Source organism: Conger conger, chromosome 7 (genome assembly GCF_963514075.1).
Source record: "Conger conger chromosome 7, fConCon1.1, whole genome shotgun sequence".
NCBI classification, from domain to species: domain Eukaryota; kingdom Metazoa; phylum Chordata; class Actinopteri; order Anguilliformes; family Congridae; genus Conger; species Conger conger.
The window spans coordinates 4,606,294-4,629,488 of record NC_083766.1 but is presented as its reverse complement, the minus strand read 5'-3'; the positions used below and the strand labels follow the sequence as shown (position 1 = coordinate 4,629,488).

The 23,195-nt window shown below is 40.9% G+C and overlaps 2 protein-coding genes across 7 annotated transcripts; both read right to left on the bottom strand.

Annotated features, from left to right (window-relative positions):
- Positions 1–315: 315 nt before the first annotated feature.
- On the bottom strand, positions 316–12,502 carry LOC133132100 (organic cation/carnitine transporter 2-like). Of its 6 annotated transcripts, XM_061247263.1 has the most exons (11): positions 11,862–12,502; positions 10,774–10,877; positions 9,418–9,572; positions 8,471–8,642; positions 8,049–8,175; positions 7,151–7,242; positions 6,822–7,036; positions 5,930–6,097; positions 2,548–2,730; positions 2,211–2,346; positions 316–1,773 (listed from the first exon to the last, which is right to left on the bottom strand). In XM_061247263.1, exons 1-11 carry the CDS (start codon positions 12,258–12,260, stop codon positions 1,701–1,703), a joined length of 1,824 nt encoding a protein of 607 aa, XP_061103247.1. In that variant the 5' UTR covers positions 12,261–12,502; the 3' UTR covers positions 316–1,700. The 6 variants fall into 6 exon arrangements, 5 of the variants coding, with proteins under 5 accessions (XP_061103247.1, XP_061103248.1, XP_061103249.1 ...); XM_061247264.1 differs by lacking the exon at positions 5,930–6,097 and having other exon boundaries at positions 10,774–10,895; XM_061247265.1 differs by lacking the exon at positions 5,930–6,097.
- A 1,902-nt stretch (positions 12,503–14,404) lies between these two features.
- LOC133133098 (organic cation/carnitine transporter 2-like) lies at positions 14,405–23,107 on the bottom strand. The gene is made up of 9 exons (XM_061249085.1): positions 22,709–23,107; positions 22,478–22,581; positions 22,212–22,366; positions 21,113–21,284; positions 16,872–16,998; positions 15,844–15,926; positions 15,476–15,690; positions 14,743–14,925; positions 14,405–14,544 (listed from the first exon to the last, which is right to left on the bottom strand). Exons 1-9 carry the CDS (start codon positions 23,105–23,107, stop codon positions 14,405–14,407), a joined length of 1,578 nt encoding a protein of 525 aa, XP_061105069.1.
- Between the last annotated feature and the right edge of the window lie 88 nt (positions 23,108–23,195).

The window sequence follows — 23,195 nt, the reverse complement described above, 5'->3', positions numbered from 1 at the left end:
TCGTCTACTAGTATGGCAAGGCTATATTATTTCCATCTAGTTGGCAAAGCTACATCCCAACTGTGATATGTAACATTATGTCTATGCACAAAGTTCATTATTTATGGGGGATGTCCCCTCCATGTTTGGGGAGCTCTATGCCCCAAGGGACCCTGTGGATTGTCATTGCCAGGCGCAAATGTAGATACGGGTAAAATTAAAATTTAAAATTAAAATTAATTCTGGGACATTTGCCTTTCCAAATAACATTTGACACAAGAGTATGAACTTTTTTTTTTTTAATAAATTCTTTAGCCTTTACAGAGCTTGGGAGATTTCTTGAGACCATTTTTTGCCTATTATTCAGCCTATTTATTTAAAAATGTTTTGAAATTTTTTTTAAGGCAATCAAATGAAGTGAGGGATGGATATGAACATCAAGATATTTCTAACTATTGGTATATGAGAGGGCACATTGACTGTTCTTTTATGTATTATTATTGTTATTACTTATTTTTATTTTTGATCCTGTGAAGCACTTTGTGACAGTGTGTGTCTGTGAAAGGTGCTATATAAATAAAATTTACTGACTTACTTACATATTCCGTAAGACCTAAGGGGCGTCAGTGCAAATTGTGTCCAGTTTATCTTGGATCCTTACACAGCACTAAATTTGTTAAAGTGGACAGAATATGTGGTAGCGAAGCAGTAACATCAACAAATAACAGGACTTCATCAGCATACAAGGATATTTTATGCTGGGTGTTATTATGCTTGATTGACGAACTGAGGCTCCAGGGACAGAGCAAACGCAAGAGGGGAGACTGGGCAGCCCTGACAAGTGCCTCTGGAAATGGGGAACCGTGGAGGGCAAATATTATTGGTAAGAACCATTGCAGAAGTTTGGTATACAGAACTTTGATCATATGAATGGAATCAGTTTGAAAACCGCCCAGAGACACCCCTTCTCCAGCAGATCAAAAGCCTTCTTGGCATCAAGTGAAAGCACCTTGCGTAGGGTGTGGGCATCTCTGGCAGAATGAGCCACGTGCACAAGTCTTCAGATATTGTCAGATTTAAGTCTGGATTTAATGAAACCTGTTTGGTCATGATGTATAAATTTAGTCATATATTCATTAATGCAATTAGCTAGAACTATAGCTTGGCATTGGAATTCATTAAAGAAATTGGTCTGTAGTTTCCACAAGATGTGCAATCCTTATTTTTCTTTAAAAATACAGATACTATGCTCAAATTTGAGTCATGATGAAATGAAATGATCTGTGTTAAACACATCAAGAAAGGGCCTGTTTTAGCCCAGAATTTAAGATAAAGCTAAAGGTATGCTGTCCCATCCAGACAATGCCCTGAAGGGCTTTCTCTGATTCATTTAAGGAAAGTGGGGCATTTAAGGTCTCACTGTCCTTGTCAGAGAGAGGAAACGGAAATTGGGCAAAAACCAGTCCTAAACCAACCACCAAAAAGCAGGCAGTTGAGAAAAAACTAGTGGACCATCGACCAAATGCAGGAAATGGGACTGCCTGACACATCTGGTGAATAGGTTCAGGATTTTAGTGTAATAGTTATAAAAATATTATAATTGCCTTCTAGGACAGTGTAAAATTATTACTAATAACAAAGGTGCACACAGTACATGTTTGAGAAGTAATATCGCCATCTTTATATAAGCCAATATCTAATATCGTGGCGTAATTCAGTCATTACAACATTGAGACATTGTTGATTGCTGCGGAATCACTGGATAAATGATTTGATGTTTGTCGTGATTTACACCTGAGGAAAACAAAATGGAAAAAAAATGAAATACTGTATTTTTCCTTTATTGGCACAAACAAATGAGAAAAGCATGAGATTCAACAATCTGGAACCATCGATTCAAAACACATTTGATCTCAGAAGGTTGTGGGCGACATGGCTCAGGCAGTAAGAGCAGTCGTCTGGGTTGCCGGTTCGATCCCCCGCCCGGGCTGTGTCAAAGTGTCCCTGAGCAAGATACCTAACCCCCAAATGCTCCTGACAAGCTGGTCTGTGCCTTGCATGGCAGCCTATCGCCGTCGGTGTGTGAGTGCGTGTATGAATGGGTGAATGAGAAGCATCAATTGTACTGCGCTTTGGATAAAGGCGCTATATAAATGCCAACCATTTTGCTGTAGCACAGTGCTAACACCTGAGGAAGCAGACACTGTATTTGTGAGCTGTGGCTGCCTTACCTTTGAATAGTCTGCATGTGATCGATGGTCTCTGGGAGGGGCAAACCATAGGTCTCAGGAAGCAGGAAGCCAAGCAACCCCCCCAAAACACTGAGGGTCCCCATTATTATGTATGGCAAGGACTTGTAATAGGTACCTGCATAACGAGAAGAAAAGGTGCAGTTTCCCCCACTGTCTGGCAAATAAAGTACAACATGAAAACATAGAGGAGCATTCAGTTTTGGCACATCGTTGTGGTGCATGGTTGAACCTCTGGGTGAAAGAGGGTGTTCAGAGGGCCAGTGGTGAATTTCGGGTGTTCACAGAAAGTGGGGAGCTAGTATCAAGGCTCACTAACCCAGATAGAGGAAGTAGGGTGCAGCAATGGCACCCAGCTGAGAAGCCATGGAGCAGATGCCAATTGCGGTGTTCCTCAGGACTGTGGGGTACAGCTCCGCCGTGTAGGGGTACAGGATACTGAAAGCCACTGTGACCCCAAATTTTCCCATCATCTCCAGTGCAATCGATACTGAACTCAAATCTGTCGAGGAAAGAGAGATAACAGAAGTGAAAAATCCGAAAAACTTAAATAGAAATATGTCGCTTGTATTTTCTTCTGCCAATGTACAATTTCTATTGAAACCATCAAGCGATTGTGTTAAGTCTCAGGTCATAATGTGTCCAAACACTGTCAGCACTTATGCCATTATGCCCTATTCATTGAATTTTTTCTTGCCTTTTACTTGCTAGCAGCTGTACGACCCTGTTCCCTGCTCATTGCTAAAGCTACCTAGGCGTGGGCTTAGTTAGCTCTTGGAACAGAGACCTGCAAAAACAACGTTGCTGTTGGAAGTAAAAGGGACTGTAAGCAACAACGGATTTTCAGTTTTTACAATTGAAAGTGACACTATACTTTAAATGATTTCAGTGAACTTTTTCTATAGACACTGTTGTGCCAGTGGTGGTACAAACGAGCGTTCACAGTAGGTCACATTTAATTTATATGTTTATATAATTAACAGTTTATATGTGCACTGTTAGCTGGGCCAGGGGAAGAGAATCCAGCGCTCTGGGCAAAATAGGAATATGCCACTCCCTACGTTAAGAGAGAAATTTTTTTTTTATCACATATTGACCACTATTTTTTACTTAAGTCATGAGTTAATACCATTGACTCATCATTTAAAAGAGGACCTTTCTTGCTTTGGGTGCCTGCAGACTCTTCAATTATCTTGGGAGTAATCCAATTCGCGACAGATCTGGTACTCAATTGAGGTTTCGGCCAATCCAGACAAACGATCTTGTGACATCGTCCATCGCAAAAAGACGACCGACACATTCGTCGATTCGGTGCTATCTTTATCTCCTTATGTTCTGAAGCTAGGCTAGTCACTGCTGCACTAGTACTAGCTTGTTGTTGAAATTATATATTCATGTGATTATTTCATTATTAATTGCTTATCATATTATTAATTGCTTATCCTTTACTAATTGCTTATACTATTATTGGTTGCTTATGCTGGAGTGATCCAGAGCATACACACTTATTAAAGTATCATAACTTAGCTTTGTATTAATGGAAACTATTTTCTGTAAACTGTGTGAGTTGAGATGTCTCTTTTCCTTCTCTGCCCTGCGGGGCTTTGAAGGCCACAGGGCACCGCGAGGCATAGAAACAGCATGGTATCTGTTTATTTGAGAAGGAGCTGGTGCCTGTGATTCTCACAGATCATCAACATTCAGCGTCGACAGAGTGTTGATCTGGGGAGTATCTCTCCCTGGAGACAGGGAGCTTAAACAAGATAAGCGAGGGCCCTTCGGAATGTTCCCATAACATACATTCACGTGGACAGAATGTTGATCTGGGGAGTATCTCTCCCTGGAGACAGGGAGCTTAAACAAGATAAGCGAGGGCCCTTCGGAATGTTCCCAAAACATACATTCACGTGGACAGATACCTTAAGGGAGGAGAAAGTTAAGAAACATCTGTTGCAAGGAGAAGAGGGGTGGATTGTCTTTGAATATTGATTATTGGAAATACTAATGAATACTAATGAAGGGCCGTACATTTGTTGCGCTCTGCGCATACATATATCCAGACAAAGGTCCTGGAACCTTTGTCCTTGTTTTTGCATGTAACCTGGACCCTATGCATAGTAAAGATTGATGAATTATTTTTACTGTCTTTGTCTCTGAGTGATTTCCTACAGGAATAAATTAAAATTCCCACCACATAGCTAGACTAAGGTTTTTATGTTCTGAAGCTAATAATAATAATAATAATAATAATAATAATACATTTTATTTAAAGCGTCTTTCACGTCACCCAAGGACACTGTACAGTAGTGGCAAGTGGCAGTCATAAAACAACATATAGGGACAGACACTGTACACTTATTAAAAGACACTATACAAAAATGTAAAAAAAATTTAAAGTATATAAAACAACAGTGAGGTGATTTTCCGTGGTGCAAGTGGGAGGGAGTTCCAGAGTTTGGGGCCAGCTACACTAAACGCCCTGTCACCCACAGAACGGAGATGTGCAGTGGGGGTGAGCAGGAGGTGGGTATTGGTGGAGCGTAGGGTGCGGGTTGGTTGGTATGGGGTCAGGTGGTTTGAAAGATAAGAGGGTGCAAGATTATGTTGGGCTTTGAAAACAAGTAGAATGATTTTGAATTGAATACAGTATTGCACAGGGAGCCAGTGTAGTTGATGGAGGATGGGAGTGATGTGTTGCCAGGGCCTAGTGCGGGTGAGAACTCTTGCAGCGGAATTTTGAATGTATTGGAGTCTCCTTTTAATCTCCTTGCTGAGATACCAAAGAGAAGGGCGTTACAGTAATCAAGTCTGGAGGTTATGAATGCATGGATGAGAGTCTCAGCAGCGGTGGGGTTAAGTGAGGGGCGGAATTTGGTTTTTGAGGTGGAAGAAAGCTGTTTTGGTGATGTTTTCTATGTGAGTGTCAAATGAGCTAGGCAAGTCACTGCTGCACTAGAGCTAGCTAGACTAGATCGTTGTGACTTCAACGGGGAGAAATTACAGGACCTTTTATACATAAATCCCCCTGCCCCCATTTGAGGGCACCATAAGAGTTGGGACAAATGGCCTTTGTCAACATGGGGACCAGAGCCAATGAGCCATCATGAGGCTGAGAAATAAGAAAAAAGTGCAGTAATTACGACATGGTGAAACCAAAATGTATAAAAATACCCTTAAATGAAAGCTGATAATCTACACATCTTTTAACGATTTGTGACTTGTTTGATTATAAATCTATGACATTACATTACATTAATGGCATTTGGCAGATGCTCTTATCCAGAATGATGTACAGTTGATTAGACTAAGCAGGAGATAATCCTCCCCTGGAGCAATGCAGGGTTAAGGGCCTTGCTCAAGGGCCCAACGGCAGTGCGGATCTTATTGTGGCTACACTGGGATTAGAAACACCGACCTTGCGTGTCCCAGTCACTCACCTTAACCACTACGCCACAGGCCGCCCCCTATGATTGTGCAGTACAGAGCCTATAATTGTATAATAATTATGTTTGCCAAGTTAAATAGCTAGCTATATTTAGACTAGTAACCCCCCATTCCTCAAATAAATTTCACAAAATCATACACTAACTCTCCAATATCTATGTGCAAAGTATCACATTTGTGCTAGATTTGTTGAGAGGGCAGATTATTTTTCACATAAATTGTGGCAGAAACAAAAGGTGATGTGTAAGAACTGTTACCTTTTTTGTGCTTCATCCAGGAATTGCTTTGTTCACACCACTGAACTCTATGGTTCACACTAGAGGCATGGCAGACGAATTTCCTAAATCTTACTCGGTCCAGACCAGGCAAATTGGAGGAACGTCTTACACAGAAAATTCGAATCCTGCTGCTGTTCACACATGACACTGACACAGAACATGCATTCAATAATTTCATATCGATCACTGACATTTGTGACTCATCTAATAGCCTCTTGATACTGCAGTGGACTAGTCAGGCTTTGCAAGAGATTTCTTGAATAGTTAGCTATAACTAAGTGGTCATGGTCCAGGGGTAGCAATTCTCCCACAGCAGACCCGCAGCGAGGCTACAGAGTGGACCAGGCAGTTTAACTCAGCTGTACGGCTTGAGGTAAAGCAGGGCTAATGGTAGAAACTGGAAGGAGCTTGCCGTGTCGACGCGGACCAGCTCCACCGAAACTCCGAAGCGGACAGCCCAGTCGCTCGGTCACGTTGTTTCAGTTCTATTGATTGGTTTCTGAAAGTTGAGTGGCTTGACTTGTTGTGGTCCTTGCGTGTGATGAGACGAGGCCGCCAGCAAACGGACCGTCTCTTCTCAGTAATCAGCGACCGCGCCAGGCATTAGGTCTCCTCTCCAGGGGCATCCACCCCACTTTTGAAACCTGCGCATTTTGCGCGTTCCAGCAACCTCACCAGGAAACGTGTAACACGGGGTCATGGTCACATCCACTTCACAATAACCACCATCACCATACCTCACCTCAAGCCAACCCATCATAACCACTAATAATCATAATATACACAATCATGTGGGATTCTCATATCTAAATAAGAAAAGACCTAAAAGGGGCGTGACCATTAGGGAATGACTGCAAAGATATGTACTTACTTGTTGGTATGAGTTGAGTAGACAGTAGTACTGCCCCAGAGAAAACCAGCATGGGAACGACAGACAATCGCCTTGGGAAAGAGCGAAATAGGGGCCAGGCCAAAATGTAGGCTGGGACTTCAACAACCGCTGAGAAGAAACAGTTCAAAAAGTGGTCCCCAAGCAGACTGGAGGTGTTCAAAGATAAGGCAAAGTACCCAATGGCAACGACCCACCTGAAAATGGGTGTGGAGGTTTCAGCCATCAGTCCAATGTTTAGATAAATGAAGGTTCACATAAAACCCATTAATCTTGGCTTTTAGCAGCCTAACATGTTTTGTGACACTCACCACACAAAGCTCAGCATGACCGTGATCCAGCGGATGTTGACGAACTTCACGAAATCACAGATGTTGTGGTGGCTCAATTTTTCCCCTTCTACCTATAGCAACAGTAACAATAAATACATTTGTTCTTATCACGGTCCTGTCAATAAAAAAAAACATCCTGTCAATAACAGTTGCCTACTTGGTTCTTACGAAGATTGAACAGGAACAGTATTCACTTTAAAATTAATAACACTGACCCTTCAGGCAGCTCCATTTTTGTATGATGTTTCCCTTGATTCCAATGTAGCAACGTCATAGTTTTGTTTTCATAGTGACACAGCAGCAAATATGGATGTCATGAAGTCCCTGATTTTGGCAGTGCCATGACTATCCACATTAAACTGCAAGGGTCTCACCTCCAAATTCAAAATCCCCAGCCAAAGGAGTAGTCATCCAACATTTTTGCATCTGCGATTGTTCAAAACCATGAAGAAAGATTAAGCTTGTAGCTACAGTGGCAGCCTGACATTTATCGTCCTTTGTCTCACTGGTTCAATGTCTCACCCCAAATGTTCCTGGAGGGAGCTATGAGCCAGGAGCTAGGAGGTTGCCAATGGATGATCAAGTAAAGAAACACAAGCATAGCAAGTATTTGTGGGACATATAAACAAAATGATCAGAATGTGGGACATATAAACAACCATCCTGTGAAAACCGCAGTTGAAATTGTACTTCCCTCTCAGGTCTTTCAGCGCACTTGTCCCTGGTTGTGGGTATGCACTCTGCACTTTGTTGTATGTCGCTCTGGATAAGAACGTCTGCCAAATGCCATTAATGTAATGTAATATAAACAATCATCCTATGGAAACTGGATAATATATACAGTGAGATATTTATGTAAGGGTAAGATTAGCAGGACCTGGAGTGGCTGAAAGATGACCTCTGGGGCTGTGACTCCGTTCTCCTTGGCAGCACCTCTCAAAATGGCCTCTGCCTCCTCCACCCGGCCCTGAGAGAGAAGCCATCGGGGGGACTCCGGGATGAACCTGTCCCAACACAAAGTCAGCCTCCACTAGAGAGTGATTTCATGATGTGGTTCTGTAAGGGTACAGCTCTGCACCATGAAATAAACGTTGCATTACATTGAAGGAAAACAATATCAGAAAAATCATCTCAGTTCCACACATGGAGTTGGAATATAATCCAGGAGTAATGAATACTCAAATGATGGCCAATATCCACCTGAATGGCACTTGCCATAAACATTTATTTGCAAAGCAGTGCTGTGATGCATGAACTACAGGGCAAGACACATGAAGCTAAGCTGTATCACACACCTACCACCAAAGGAAGAAATGAAAAACTCCTGAGACATTGATGGCGATCAGCAGCATCCTCCAGTCTCTGATGAAGAAGGCCATCAGGGGAAGTAACATGTAGCCAATGGCAAAGAAAATGCACACTCCCACAGTGGAGAATATGATCCGAATTCTTGTGGACAAAATTTCTGTTCCTTTACACAACATTTAAAGAGAAGAGGAAAACAGTTGCAGCGAAAACTGTGCTTATGGTCAGGTATAACTGCAACAAATCTGAACCATGAAAGCCAAAGGCTAATATATACATTAAAAAAACGGAATACATACATACAGTCACCTCCAGCTGCATATGATAAACAACACAGATAAAAATCTGTTATGTTCAAACAAGTGAGGAAAATATACACATATATTTCAATACAATTACTCTCAGGTTACTGGAAATAACATCTTAATATAATCAAACAAAGTTTTAAAAGATGATAACAGTACTAAGACTGGTGATACAATGATTATAACAATAATGAACAAAGAAAATATTGATAAAATATGACTTAAAGATGATTGTAATATCATTACACAGTGTAATATATGTAAGGTAATTATAACATAGGCCGACTTACGACCAGTTCCACTTACGACCGGTCGGTCGGAACCAATTACGGCCATAAGTCGACGACTACCTATATTGTGTCATTTCGCCCCTTCCTGTTTCGCTAGAGTATAAAAATGAGGTAACAAGCTTGCACAGCCATTGGGCCCTTGAGCAAGCCCCTGTATTGCTCCAGGGGAGGATTGTCTCCTGCTTAGTCTAATCAACTGTACGTCACTCTGGATAAGAGCGTCTGCCAAATGTCAATAATGTAATGTAATGAGAAGCCATGAAAACATATTGAGCGATTATTTACCAATTTGTTGAGCAATTAGCATATACTATTAAAGGAAATGGAAACACAAGCTCATAATTACCTAGGACAAATGCTGCCATGTAGTTAGAAATTGCACCCATCCCAATGAAAAAATGAAATGCAGAGAACATGAACCAGGATGTGGAGAAAATCTGGAAGAACATGAACAAAGTCTGAACTCCTATTGTTGTAAACAGTTGGATTTTCCTCCCAAACCTAAAAGAAAAAAAAAAACACAAACACAAAATATTCTGTCATAGGAAACCCCTTGTGCATCTATTTTAAGTATTCTCTGTATTCATTGTCAACTACTTTTTTGCCACTTTAAAAGACTCCTTTCTCAGAATTTATACCAACTTATTGACAAAACCAAGATGAAACTGATCATTGAAAGTCAGCATTCCATTTATTTTTCCATCGGTAGGTAATCAACTGCCAGGATTAAATTTTAAATTGGCCAAATTGAACATTCAAAATATTTACTTACCGCACTGGCACACAATTGCAACATGCACATAAAAGTTACTAACATTTCGGCAATTCCAGCATTATTTACATTTTTTTTTTTTTGTCATTTGGCATGGATGAGACATTTGGAAACAAAATGACAAACAAAATCCCTCAAAAAAATTACTCTTCTTTCATGACAAAAAATGTTAATGCATACTATCATAGCACCCACCTGGCTGAGGGAAAGAGCCAAAAAAATAAATAAATATATATATATATATATATATATATACAGTATATATATATATATATATATACAGTATATATATATATATATATATATATATATATATATATATATATATATATATATATATATATATACACAGTATATATATTGTGCATTCTGCATATTGTGCTAATGCAGATGAGTGTGATATCCATGTAATATAGGAGGCTTCGCTGAACATAAAAATAGCAATTTAAAAAATAATGATATCTTTGTCTTGATTTTTATGAGAAGATACCAGCGTTATGGATGTGACAACATTGCATTTTGGATGTGACATTTCTAATGTGACAAGCACATTGTCCCAATCAAATTTTGTCATGACACATTTGTTGCCATCTGAAATGATTCTGAATATCAGTTTTGACACTGAGTAAACCATCTGAAATCGTTTCGAATGTTTTTCAAGATGGCTACCAAATAGGATCGATTTCAATGGTAATGGGATGAATACATTACAAATACATTTTAAAGCATTTTCCTGTCGTTAGTCTACATTTTAGCAGATTTTAAAATGGGATATAAGTTTAATTGTGAAGTAAGTAAGTTTATTTTTGCTCAGGTTGGCATTACTGTGGAATTGTCCATTTACTAACACTTCAGAGTCCTGAATGACCCATGCCAAGTTGTTTCTATGTATCTGAGAGAGCTTTGAGGGTGTGACTCTGTGTACTTTACCTGTCAGACAGTTGTCCAGAAATGATCGATCCAACCATCAATCCAAGGAAATACACAGAAGAGGTCATGGGGACCTTCCATGCATCATTACACACCAGATCCCACTGTAGAGAGAGGACATTCTGTACTGCACAAGTTAGTCATTCACTACGTAATCTCACCTTTCTTTCAGTTGTTGGCAATATGCATAAATAAATACACATTTTTTAAATAGCCTTTTGTAAATGTATTTCCAATACAGTAATATATTGCATAGTGTCCGGCAACTACACAGTAAGTAAAATCAATACAACATTGTGGTGATGTATGGTGATTTATGCCTCATCAGCATTTAAGGAAAACATTTTTCGTCAGATAAACATTGCTTGAACGGAGGGGCAATACCATGACTATATACATAGCTGCCTTGTGTGTTAAAAGTAATAAGTCTTTGCAAGCGCGTTTTTGTCCCCAGACAGCTTTTCACATAAATAGACAATTTGGTGATTGTGAATGAGAGGTCGTGTTGCGCAATGAACGTGCACCCGCGGATTTTGTGATCGCACGCGCGGTCTGGCGTAGCTGTCGCCTTCGCAGCTGTCACTATCGCTCCCGTGTATTCAAGCGCGCGCACAGCATCACGCTTCATGCCGAAGCAGCACCTTCTTCCCGATACTATCCTATACGTTTTCTGTCAAACAGTGCAGAAATAACAATCAGCTTCACGGAATTTCTGCACCAAGTATTACGCGGTTGCCATTTTATTCAACCCAAGCACATCTTCATTTATTTTTCACTCCCCTCTCAGTTACGCTTCTGCATTCTGACATTTGGTCTGAAAAACAGCTCAACCTCTTGACTACATCTGTATGCTTTTATGCATTTAGTTGCTGCCACGTAATTAGCTGATTAATTATTTACATTAAACAAGCTGGTGTACAGGTCTACCAAGTAAAGTGATCACTGACTGTAAGTGAAACTCGTTATGGACCTCAAACATAGAGATAATAAACAATTAAACAGGTAACTCTTGCTACAAGAGTCCGATATACCCTTTTTGATATGATTTTTTTTAAAAACGAAACCACCTGATTCCTGAGGTGACTTACCTCGGATACGATGGTTGAAATGTAAATTGATCTGTCGTATTCCCACCCATTCTTACAGCTTTCCTGTTCTATTTCACTGACATTCACGTCGATTCCCGGCACGGATCCATTGTCTGAAAGACGTTGTATTACGTCCAATTTGTAACGGGTGCATTTGCCGTATCGCATCACTCCTTTGTTTTCTTCCAGTGGAATAGAATAGTTCCTCCATTCGGCGCTAATATTGGCATTAGGTGGTATCGCGCAGTGGTGGGAAGGCGTGTCAGCAAGGAACACAATGCTAAAAGTAGACAACCCGTTAGGAATTACGCTTATACAGAGGAGTAACATAATCCGTTTTTGAAAAGGTCCCCATTCTCCCAGAAATTTCGTATCTTCGTCGTAGTCGACCGTGTTCATTGTCAACACAAATTAGTGCAGATAGGGCTGAGACACAAACTGCTGCACCCGTTCCACCAAGCTTTATATTTTGGGTGATTCATGCAAAATATTTCAGTCGTTGAGTCAAATAGTCAAGTTTTTCAGCAGGCTGTCCTCAATCTACTTTCGTTCACTTCAAAAACTGTAAATACAAGAGCAACCTTTCGAGTGTTCTGTGCAGAGTTGTTTGCTAACTTTCCGACCGACTGATAAAAACATAAGTACCGATTTAGTCCACACTCCTGTGATTCACATTGCGGACAGCCAATGAGAGTGCAACTGTGGGCGGGCTGTCTGAGACTACTCCAGCCTTGTAACGGTTTCTGAAATCAGAGTGACGTCACAACAGCAAATAACTTACGGTACTTCTCCGGCTCCGGTTCTGTTGCTTACTGCCGTTGAGGAATATGCATAGCAGGCAGTGTCGCGCTTTTTTCAGCTGAGTTTATTTGGATTAAATGCTTAAATGATGTGTGTAGGAAATAACTGTCAGTGTAGCCGTTTCCTAAATATGGCCCAAAACTTCTAAGGGCATGAATCTCCAGTGTGTGTTACCAGAAGGAAACAGGTGCTCAAACTCAACCCATCCAGGCGATCAGATGACACTCCAACGAAAATGCGGTGAACGTTGCCAAAATGTCTACTGAGGTCTTAAACTTTCTTTCATATGTTCTGCATTTATTAACCACTTCAATACAGGAAAAACGAGTCTACGCGTGTATGCAGTTTACGACGGTAGAAACTATTTGTTGCTCCCGTCTTTATTGCAGAACGGACTGACCAGGGAAAGTTACAATGCACAATCTTTTACTGACCTACGGAAGCCTAAATAACTAAAATACAAACAATAAACAGTCTACTGCCTAAAAGTCTGTAATTCTAATTCAATTATTATGATCTATACACTGTAATCTGTATAATATTAATAATATTAACAGGTAAGTAAATTAAACTTGTACATACATTGGCAAAAATAAAACAACTTCGAATTAATTTAAATTTAATCCACAACAGGGAAAATGGCAGTAACAGTTAGTATTCACATATCACAGTACCTTGGCTAGCCTGAGCGATATGACAAACAGCTCTGACTTCGCCGAGTTAGAGGGCAAGCTTTTAGCTTTTTGACGAAGAAATACAACCTTACAGTTTTGAACTGGAATTTAGAGGGAGAAAGAGGGAGAGACAGACAGCGGATCTTCAGCAGCATTAGAATGATTAATTGGGAGAAGTATCCACATCATCTTATATGCATATCATCGAATACGGTAAGAATAGTGTCTGTGTCTGGAGACAGAAAATCGGCTAAGGTTTGCTGTACTCTGTATGATGTAGAAGGGTCATCCACAGTATTATTCACTGAATATTCATGAATGAAGAAATGCACCCAGTCCATCCTAAATTTATTAATGAGTGAAATACTGTGGTTACATCAAGGTAATTTTATGAAATGATACTATATATGAGGCATTTTTATCAAGTCGGCAGTGAAACCGCTATTTTGTAGACACTCTAATCCAGAGTAACTTGTAAGTGCACATTCAGCATAATTCAATTCAGTTATATTTGTTTCACACTTTTTACAGAGACACCCCAAAAAGACAGAGGAAACAGTCATGTAAAAACCAGGCCAAAACCAACCACCAAGAAAAGGGCAGTTGAGAAAAAACTGCAGTCAGAAGAAAAGCATCACCCTTCATAATTTATTACAATGGCTGCTGGAGCTCATAGACATTACGTTAATGGCATTTGGCAGACGCTCTTATCCAGGGCGATGTACAGTTGATTAGACTAAGCAGGAGACAATCCTTCCCCGGAGCAATATAGGGTTAAGGGCGTTGCCCAACGGCTGTGCGGATCTTATTGTGGCTACAACCGGGGTCGGACCACCGACTTTGCGGGTCCCAGTGATGTACCTTAACCACTACACTACAGGCCGCCCTCTATTTGATGTTTGTCGCTTTTTATACCTGAGGGAAACAAAATGAATGAAAAATTGTCATATTCCTTTATTGGCATTGAATAATAACCATTAATTCAACGAACATTCGATCTCAGAAGGTGCTGCAGCACAGTGCTAACAGCTGAGGCAGCAGACCCTGTGTTTGTGAGATGTGGCTGCCTTACCTTTGAATAGTCTGCATGTGATCGATGGTCTCTGGGAGAGGCAAACCATAGGTCTCAGGAAGCAGGAGGCCAAGCAACCCCCCCAAAGCACAGAGGCTCCCCATTAATATGTATGGCAAGGACTTGTAATAGGTTCCTGCATAAGGGAAGGAAAAAGCAGAGTTTGCCACTGCTAGGCCAATATCCAGAGTGGCCGGATGGCTAATTTGTTTTTGGCACCTCATTGCGGTGCACATATGAGCCTCTAGGTGAAAGAGGGGTGCTTATTTAAAGAGAGCCCACCGGCTGTGGGATGTTGACAGGATGTGTGGAGCTAGTATCGAGCCTCACTAACCCATATAGAGGAAATAGGGTGCTGCGATGTTGCCCAGATGGGAAATGGTGGAGCAGGTGCCCACCGCGGTGTTCCTCAGGACGGTGGGGTACAGCTCCGTCGTGAAAGCGTACACCAGAATGTAAGCCACCGAGAATCCAAATTTCCCCATCATCTCCAGTGCGATAGATACTGAACTCAGCTCTGTCAATATTAAAGAGAGATTACAGAACTGACTGGTCCCAACCTGCCATGAGGGAAATGAGGGCATCCTGAAAATAATTTCAATAGCAATATATTGTTTGTATCTGCAAAACCTTTTTTTTATTGAAAATATGAACCAATTGTGTTAAATCCCTTGTATTCCTTGCCCACTTTGACCCTTTTGCACATGGAACCCACACCATTACCAGGTTTGAAGCACTGTGGGACAAATGTTATCTTTACGTTAATTCTTCTTTAAAAACAGGCAGATATTTTTGAGCCAATTTCGCAGTTATATAATCCCAAATATGTGGAGCTGTTTTAAATAAGGTGTGATGAAAATAAATAATGTATTTAAATAAATAATATTGATATGTGGCACTAGTCAGCTAGCTACATTGGGTAAAAAATAATAATAATTGAAAACTGGACGAGTCTGATGCTGACTCAGAAAATATGGATTAAGATGCATGTTGTGAACAGGGCTAGTTTGTGAGCTGAGGTACAGAAATAAACAGTGCCTTGCTGATTCCCTCTTGATGACACTTACTTCCTGGTATGAGCTGTGTGACCAGTAGTACCGCTCCACTGAGGAACAGCGTGGGAGAGAGACACAGTCGCCTTGGGCAAGAGCGAAATAGGGGCCAGGCCAAAATGTAGGCTGGGACTTCAACAGCCGCCGAGAAGAAACTGTTCAAAAAGGGGTCCCCAGACAGATTTGAGGTGTTCAAAGATAAGGCAAAGTACCCAAGGCAGATTATCACCCTGAAAAGATGGGAGATTGTTTAGAGGTTTCAGCCATCCATCTTCAACGTTTGGGAAAAAAATGAGGTTTACATAAAAGTGAATCTATTACTCTTGGCTTTGAGCAGTCTCACATGATTCATGTAATTTAGGCTAGGGTCTTGGGACACTTACCACATTAGGATCAGTTTGATCGTGATCCAGCGGATGCTGCTGGACTTAATGAGATCACAGATGTTGTGGTGGTTCAACGTTTCCTGGTATTCTGCCTAAAGCAACACATCACAATGAACGGCTTTAAACCCATGGTGATCCAGTCAAGTATCCAACATCTATGCTCTTAAGGAACTGGTTTGAAAGGATATGGAGGAGCAAATGGAGTACAACAAGGTGATATACTGTTACTATCCAGTCTGTGACCACTTTATTAGATATAACTGTACTCCAGCTTGTTAAAGCAAATATATAACCAGCCAATCATGAGGTTGAGTTGTTGTTCAGATCAGAATGGGGAAGAAATGTGATCTAAATGACACCAGACGGTTTGGTTAAAAGAAAATGCTGATCTCATAGCATTTTCACACACAACAGTCTCTATAGTTGATGATTCCAAAAATAAAACACATCTTGTGAGCAGCAGTTCTGTGGGTGAAAAACACCTTATTATTAAGAGAGGTTAGAGGAAATGGCTAGACTGGTTCAAGCTGACAGGTACCTCCACACGTTACAACAGTGGTATGCAGAAGAGCATCTCTGAACACACAAGACATGGAATCTTGAAGTAGATTGGCTACAGCAGCAGAAGACTCATAAATCCAATAAATACGGAATTAAGTGGTCACATTTACATTTACATTTTAGTCATTTGGCAGATGCTTTTAATCCAAAGTGATTTTCAAGTGCATAGGTTCTTCCACAAGTCAAAGCATCACATCCATAACTTGGAAAATACACATGAAATGCTGTTCTAAACATATAGTCATCATAAGTGCATTTTTCTTCTTTTTTTTGGGGGGGGGGGGGGGGGGGGTTAGACAAGAGGGATAGGGATATCAGAAAGGGGGTCGGGGGAAATCAGGAGGGAGGACTAAGGTAGAGTGCATACATTTGTCTGGAGGTGACCATACAAAGGATGCTGTGACTGGATAGTACAGGCAATGGCAATTGTGGAGACATTTGTATGAAGGTAAGATTAGCAGGACCTGGAGAGGCTGAAAGATGACCTCCGGGGCTTTGACTCCGTTCTTCTTGGCAGCACCTCTCAAAATGGCCTCTGCCTCCTCCACCCGGCCCTGAGAGAGAAGCCATCGGGGAGACTCCGGGATTAACCTGTCCCAACACAAAGTCAGTTCATGGTGCGGTTCTCTAAGGGTACAGCTCTGCAACCATGAAATTAAAGTTGCATCTGCATGAGATCATTTGAGTAGTAGAATTCACACAAGGTTTTACAAGGTTGTGTTCTGTCTGGTAAATGTTCATGGAAATATAGCAGCTGTTACGTATTTCCTGTAAGTAAGAAAAAAACACTCTTCATATGAAGACAAAATGTACCCTAGGCATGCAACCAGTTTCCTCATATTCCATCAGCATCAGTCTCACTATCTTGTTTTACCTGTCCAGCATGCAAACTTACTACTTACATAAGAAAGTATAAATATATAAATATGCCCGCTATTTGAACACAGAATGTACATAGATTAGGTTAGCCTTGCCCAAGGATCATAAAAGCTAAGCATCAGGAATAGGAGGTGTCAATTAGTGATGGGGTTCTGATTATGTTAGCGAGTGCAACCTGTTGGAAAAATTATGAATAAAACCATTTGCAACCAAGATTGGGGAATAAATAAATTAATTTAAAAAACCAAATGCTACTTAAACACCAGCCTCTTGCCTTGTTAAGACCCGAAAGACAGAAATTCATAGAGCAGCGATTATTTGAGCAAAAAAATTAATTGAGCAGCAATTATTGCAACAGACTAGAGCATAAATTCATAGCACAACGATTGTTAGGCAAGAGGAATACTTCATTTTGAGGAGCAGGCAAAGGAAGCAGAAACAGCACAAGCAGTGACAAGCCAAGGGAATGTCTGACAGCTGCTAGGTATTTCTAGTATGAGGTCGCATACATACGTCATGTTGTACACGTTTTTTAAATGTATTATTATTTATTTATTTTATTTTGCACATGGCTGCAAGACGTAGTTTCCTCCTCCATAAGAGCTTAAAACGGACGCAGCTGGAAGTGGAGGTTTTTGAAGAGATGTTTGGTGTTTGTTTGGAAAAAAAAGTGAACCAATGTTTCGTTTTTTTTTTTTAGTAGTGGAGAACTGTTTTGTGCACCGACTTTGGAACAGGGGTCGCTCCCCAATGTCGTTTTTTTTTTTCGTTTTTTTTTTGGGGGGGTGGGAGAATACTCATCTGTTTCTGGTAAGGACTCTACAATACACCAGTTATTTGTGTAAATGTGCAGTAGCAGTAAAGAAGGCCAATAGGATGTTAGGATAAATAGCCAGGAGTATTGATTATCCAAGGAAGTTATACTCACCTTATACAATACTCTTGTTAGACCACACTTGCAGTACTGTGTGCAGTTCTGGGGACTGCACTATAAGAAGGACATAGAGGCACTAGAAAAGGTTCAGAGAAGGGCAACCAGATTGATTCCATGTATGAAAGATGAGAGTTACGAGGATAGATTAGGATGCTTAATCTCTTTAAATTGAGTAAAACGAGGCTAAAGGGGATTTGATTGAGGCTTTTAAATTCATTCAATGGATTAACAAAATGAAGTATTATTCATGTTCGGTTAGCAGAACGAGAGGTCACAAATGGAAACTGGCGAAGGAGAAATTCAGTACAGATATTCGGAAGTATTTTTTCACACAGCGAGTGGTCAATGTGTCGAATAGCTTGCCAGCGCATGTAGTGGAGGAAACACTGGGGGTTTTCAAGACCAGGCTTGATAAAGTGTTAGATTTTATTTCGCTTTTAGGCAATTTGGGCAGTAGGTACGCTAGGAAAAGGCGAGCATTGCTGGGCTGAATGGCCTGTTCACGCCATTACCTTATGTTATGTTATGTACTACACTGCCTGACCGCACGCACCAGTGTTTCTATGTTTTGTCTCATTTCTGTCAGAGTTTTGTTTTGTTTACCGTTAAATGTATATAAATAAAACCTAAACTAAAACTCAAACTCCGGCCTCAGCAAGGGCGGTTCTAAACGGGGGGCCGGTGCCACCCCTAAAATCTGATTTGTTCATTCATTCATTCATTCATTATCCTAACCTGCTTATCCTGAACTGGGTCACAGGGGGGCTGGAGTCGATCCCAGCATGCATTGGGCGAAAGGCAGGAATACACCCTGGACAGGTCGCCAGTCCATCGCAGGGCACAGAAACCATTCACTAACACACTCATACCTATGGGCAATTTAGACTCTCCAATCAGTCTAATCTGCATGTCTTTGGACTGTGGGGGGAAACCGGAGTACCCGGAGGAAACCCACGCAGACACAGGGAGAACATGCAAACTCCACACAGAGAGGCCCCGGCCCACGGGGAGTCGAACCCAGGACCTACTTGCTGTGAGGCAGCAGTGCTACCCACTGCACCATCTGTGCTGCCTTGGTGCAGTTTGTAAGCCTCTAAATGTTATTTTGCTCTAGTCAGCGTGACAGGTTGGAATATTGAATATGCTGAATGGTATGGTTGAAATATCATTTAAATGCCATCATTAAATAACATCAAACTAGTTAGCCAGCTAGCTAACGAATGTTAGTCTCCTCAACAATAAATACATTACTTGAATGCTGTGTTTCTTTAATATAATATGGCCCCCTTGTGTACTACAAGCTAAATCAGCTAAATCTATGTAGCCAAATCGCTACCTTAAGAATGTGTATTTATATAATAATATTGTACCCATTGTGTAGGTGCTGGTACATAATTCTTATAGTATTTAGACAATAATTCATTCATATAGTTTCCAAAAGCTCTTTATTGTTTTAAAAGATTTAAAAGAAATATATGTTAAAGATACATTTTCTTATGTCGTTGTTTAGTTTGTGTTCTCTGTATTAGTTCAGAAGAATACTAACATGAAGTGACTGGATAAGTAGCATGCATCAGAGCTGGTGAGAATGTAATTTTGGACAAAGCAACAATGTGTATTATAATGATTTTTTTCATCATATCAATCATAATAAGTTAATTTGTGAGATATCCATGACCACATATTCTTGAACAGGCTTAGTTACAGATCAGAGCATTATTTGTTGTAATATATCTCAGATACCTCATGATGACAATACACATTCTTGCTTTGTCCAGAATCACATTCTCACCAGCTCTGATGCATGTGTTACTTATCCAGTCACTTCATGTTATTCTTCTTCTCAGATTGAAACAAGCCTGTAAATATTGGTGTTATGTTGGTGTACCCTGGCAGGGATTGCTCTACACCTTGTAGTTTGCTTTGCAGAACACAGTTTATGACTTTAATGGCCTTAGATATGGTCAAACAATTTGTTTTTATTCCTGATCCATAAACATCTAATTGTCTTTTGATAACAATATATGATGTCATGTATGATATACTATGTAATTCAGATTGGTTATAATTGGTGCAATTTTGAGGCTCCTCAGTGCACTGTGCGCTAAAACATGGAAAATTAAATGGAATGCTCTGGAGTCTACTGTATGTGTTGGCTCAGAGCTTTCCATTCCATTTTCCATATGCTTAGTTTGCATGATGCATTTTTGTTTGGTGGTTTGCTTAGAGCATTTGCCTACTGAATAGCCTTCATGAGCTCAGAGAAGGGTCTTGATGACAAAAGATGACAAAAGATAGCCTATTTATTTGTCATTGTTAATGTCATCCGGTACATTAGCTTATCAGTAGCTTATAGCCTATTAACTTATGTTTAGTCTTAGTCGACTATAAAAAAATAAAAAAACAATGAAAAAACAGAAATAAGTCAAAAAATGTTCAGGAAGCCAGGAGATATGGTGGCCACCCCCAGGCAACCCTTGTGAAAGTCCTAGAACCGCCCCAGGGCCTCAGACAGAGCTGGACGAACAGGTTATTTGCATGTTCCTCACTCTGGGGAGACAGCGGTGGTCTGGTGAGAGGGGGAGGGACTCGCCTAAAGGCATGGCTCCACTGTGATCGTGCATGTCAAAAGGGCGGCCTGTAGCGTAGTGGTTAAGGTAAATGCCTGGGACAGGCAAGGTTGGTAGTTTGAATCCCAGTGTAGCCAGTAGCCACAATAAGATACCTTCTGGCCACAGTGCCCAGATAAACATCTACAACAAAGACAAATGACTTGTGTGTCAATATCGTCTGGTGTCACGTAAACCAGTAAGCTAGCTAGCTAACGTTAATGCAGTGGGGATACATGATGACCTACAGGGCAAGATACATGAAGCTGTATCGCACACCTACCTCCACAGGGGGAAACAGAAAACTCCTGGCAGAGCTATGGCGATCAGCAGCATTCTCCAGTCTCTGATGAAGAAGGCCGTCAGGGGAAGCAACATGTAGCCAACGGCAAAAAAAGTGGACACTCCCGCAGTGCAGTATATGGTCCGAATGCGTGGAGTCAAAACTTCTGTTCCTTTACACAACATTTATAGAGAACAGGAGGACAACAGGTATAACTGCAGCAGTGCTGAAAGATGAGATCCAAAGCCTATCACTGTATCTACTACATTGACAAACTACACTCAGTGACCACTTTATTGGTCTTCTGCTGCTATAGCCCATCCACTTGAAGGTCTGGCATGGTGTGGGTTCATGTTCTTCTGCATGCCACTGTTGCACTGTGTGGTTATTTGAGTTGGTGTGGCCTTCCTGTCAGCTTGAACAATCATGTCTTGTGTTTATGCTGCTCCTGCATCACTGGCAGTATGTTTCACTATGTTCCTATATTTCCATAAAGTGAGGGCAGAGCGATCCCTCCACTAACTTAAAATTCAAAAATGTAGAAATGAAATTGAACAATGCAAATGGTGTCAATGGCAAAATGCCCATGGGAATATGTCTGAAACATGGTGTTTGTTCATAGAAATCATAGATTGTAGTATTTTTCATAGTTTATCTTCATAATGAATTAATTCATTAATTCATTATCCTAACCCACTTATCCTGAACAGGGTTGCAGGGGGGCTGGAGCCTATTCCAGAATACATTGGGCAAAAAGCAGGAATACACCCTGGACAGGTCGCCAGTCCATCGCAGGGCACACTCACACCTATGGGAAATTTAGACTCTCCAATCAGCCTAACCTGCATGTCTTTGGACAGAAACCCATGCAGACACGGGGAGAACATGCAAACTCCGGCCGACGGGGATTCAAACCCAGGACCTCCTTGCTGTGAGGCAGCAGTGCTACCCACTGCACCCTATCCATGCCGCCCTATCTTAATAATTATATAGTTTATTTTTTAAGTATGTTTTGTGCATTGCAAGTTATTCTTGAGCCCACTGGGTGGCCACTAGCTCAGTTTGAATTCATTCATTGAATGAAATGGCTCATAATTACCTAGGACAAATGCCGTCACAAAGTTAGAAACTTCTCCCATTCCAACAACAAAGAAAAGTGCAGAGAACATAAACCAGGACGTGGAGAAAATCTGGAAGAATATGAACAAAGTCTGAACTCCGATTGTAACGAAGAGAATGTTTTTTCTCCCAAACCTAAAAAACGAGAGAGAGAGAGAGAGAGAGAGAGAGAGAGATTATTGCAACTATTTTAAAGTTCTGAGAACTTGCTGGTGATTGGAGGGGGTGAGAGAGAGAGAAAATTACCTGTCCGACAATTGTCCAGAAAAAAAGGCTCCCGTTAACAATCCAAAGAATAACACAGAAGTGGTCATGGGGACCTTCCATGCATCACTACACACCAGATCCCACTGATGACAAGAGCACATATTTACAGTTCTGTACATGTTAAAACATTCATACCTACTTCAGGTTATTACGTTTTTCTTTTAATTAACTGACACACGTATCAATTACAAATAAACGAAAGTCACTTGCCTCGGACACGATGGTTGAAATGTAAATTGATCGGTCGTAATGCCATCCATCCTTACAGCTTTCCTGTTCTATTTCAGTGACATTCACGTCGATTCCAGGCACGGATCCGTTGTCTGAAAGACGCTTTATTACGTCCAGTTTGTACCGGGTGCATTTGCTGTACCGCATCTCCCCATTATCTTCTTCCAGTGGAATAGAATAGTTTCTCCATTCTGCGCTAATATTGGCGTTTGGTGGTATCAAGCAGTGGTGCGGAGGCGTGTCAGCGATGAATACAACGGAAAAACCTGTCAACCCGTTAGGAATTACGCTTATACAGAGGAGTAATGCGATCAGTTTTTGAAAATGTCCCCATTCTCCCAGAAATTTGGTAACATCGTCATAGTCTGTTGTGGTCATTGTAAGCACAATTGAGTGCAGACTGCACACAGAACTGAGGTATCAACTGCGGTTGCAGTTAATCTCATAACAGTTCTCATGCCACGTT

What these genes read in the sequence shown, in the direction of transcription:
- LOC133132100 (XM_061247263.1), bottom strand. Translation starts at nt 12,260, where the DNA reads ATGAACACGGTCGACTACGACGAAGATACGAAATTTCTGGGAGAATGG. An exon ending in TACTCAACTCATACCAACAA is followed by an intron (nt 6,098 to 6,821) that starts GTAAGTACATAT and finishes GTTCTGTGTCAG; the next exon opens with TGTCATGTGTGAACAGCAGC. An exon ending in CTGGATGAAGCACAAAAAAG is followed by an intron (nt 2,731 to 5,929) that starts GTAACAGTTCTT and finishes TTTCCTCGACAG; the next exon opens with ATTTGAGTTCAGTATCGATT.
- LOC133133098 (XM_061249085.1), bottom strand. Translation starts at nt 23,107, where the DNA reads ATGACCACAACAGACTATGACGATGTTACCAAATTTCTGGGAGAATGG. An exon ending in TTCTGTTTCCCCCTGTGGAG is followed by an intron (nt 16,999 to 21,112) that starts GTAGGTGTGCGA and finishes GTGTTGGGACAG; the next exon opens with GTTAATCCCGGAGTCTCCCC. An exon ending in CACACAGCTCATACCAGGAA is followed by an intron (nt 14,926 to 15,475) that starts GTAAGTGTCATC and finishes TAATATTGACAG; the next exon opens with AGCTGAGTTCAGTATCTATC.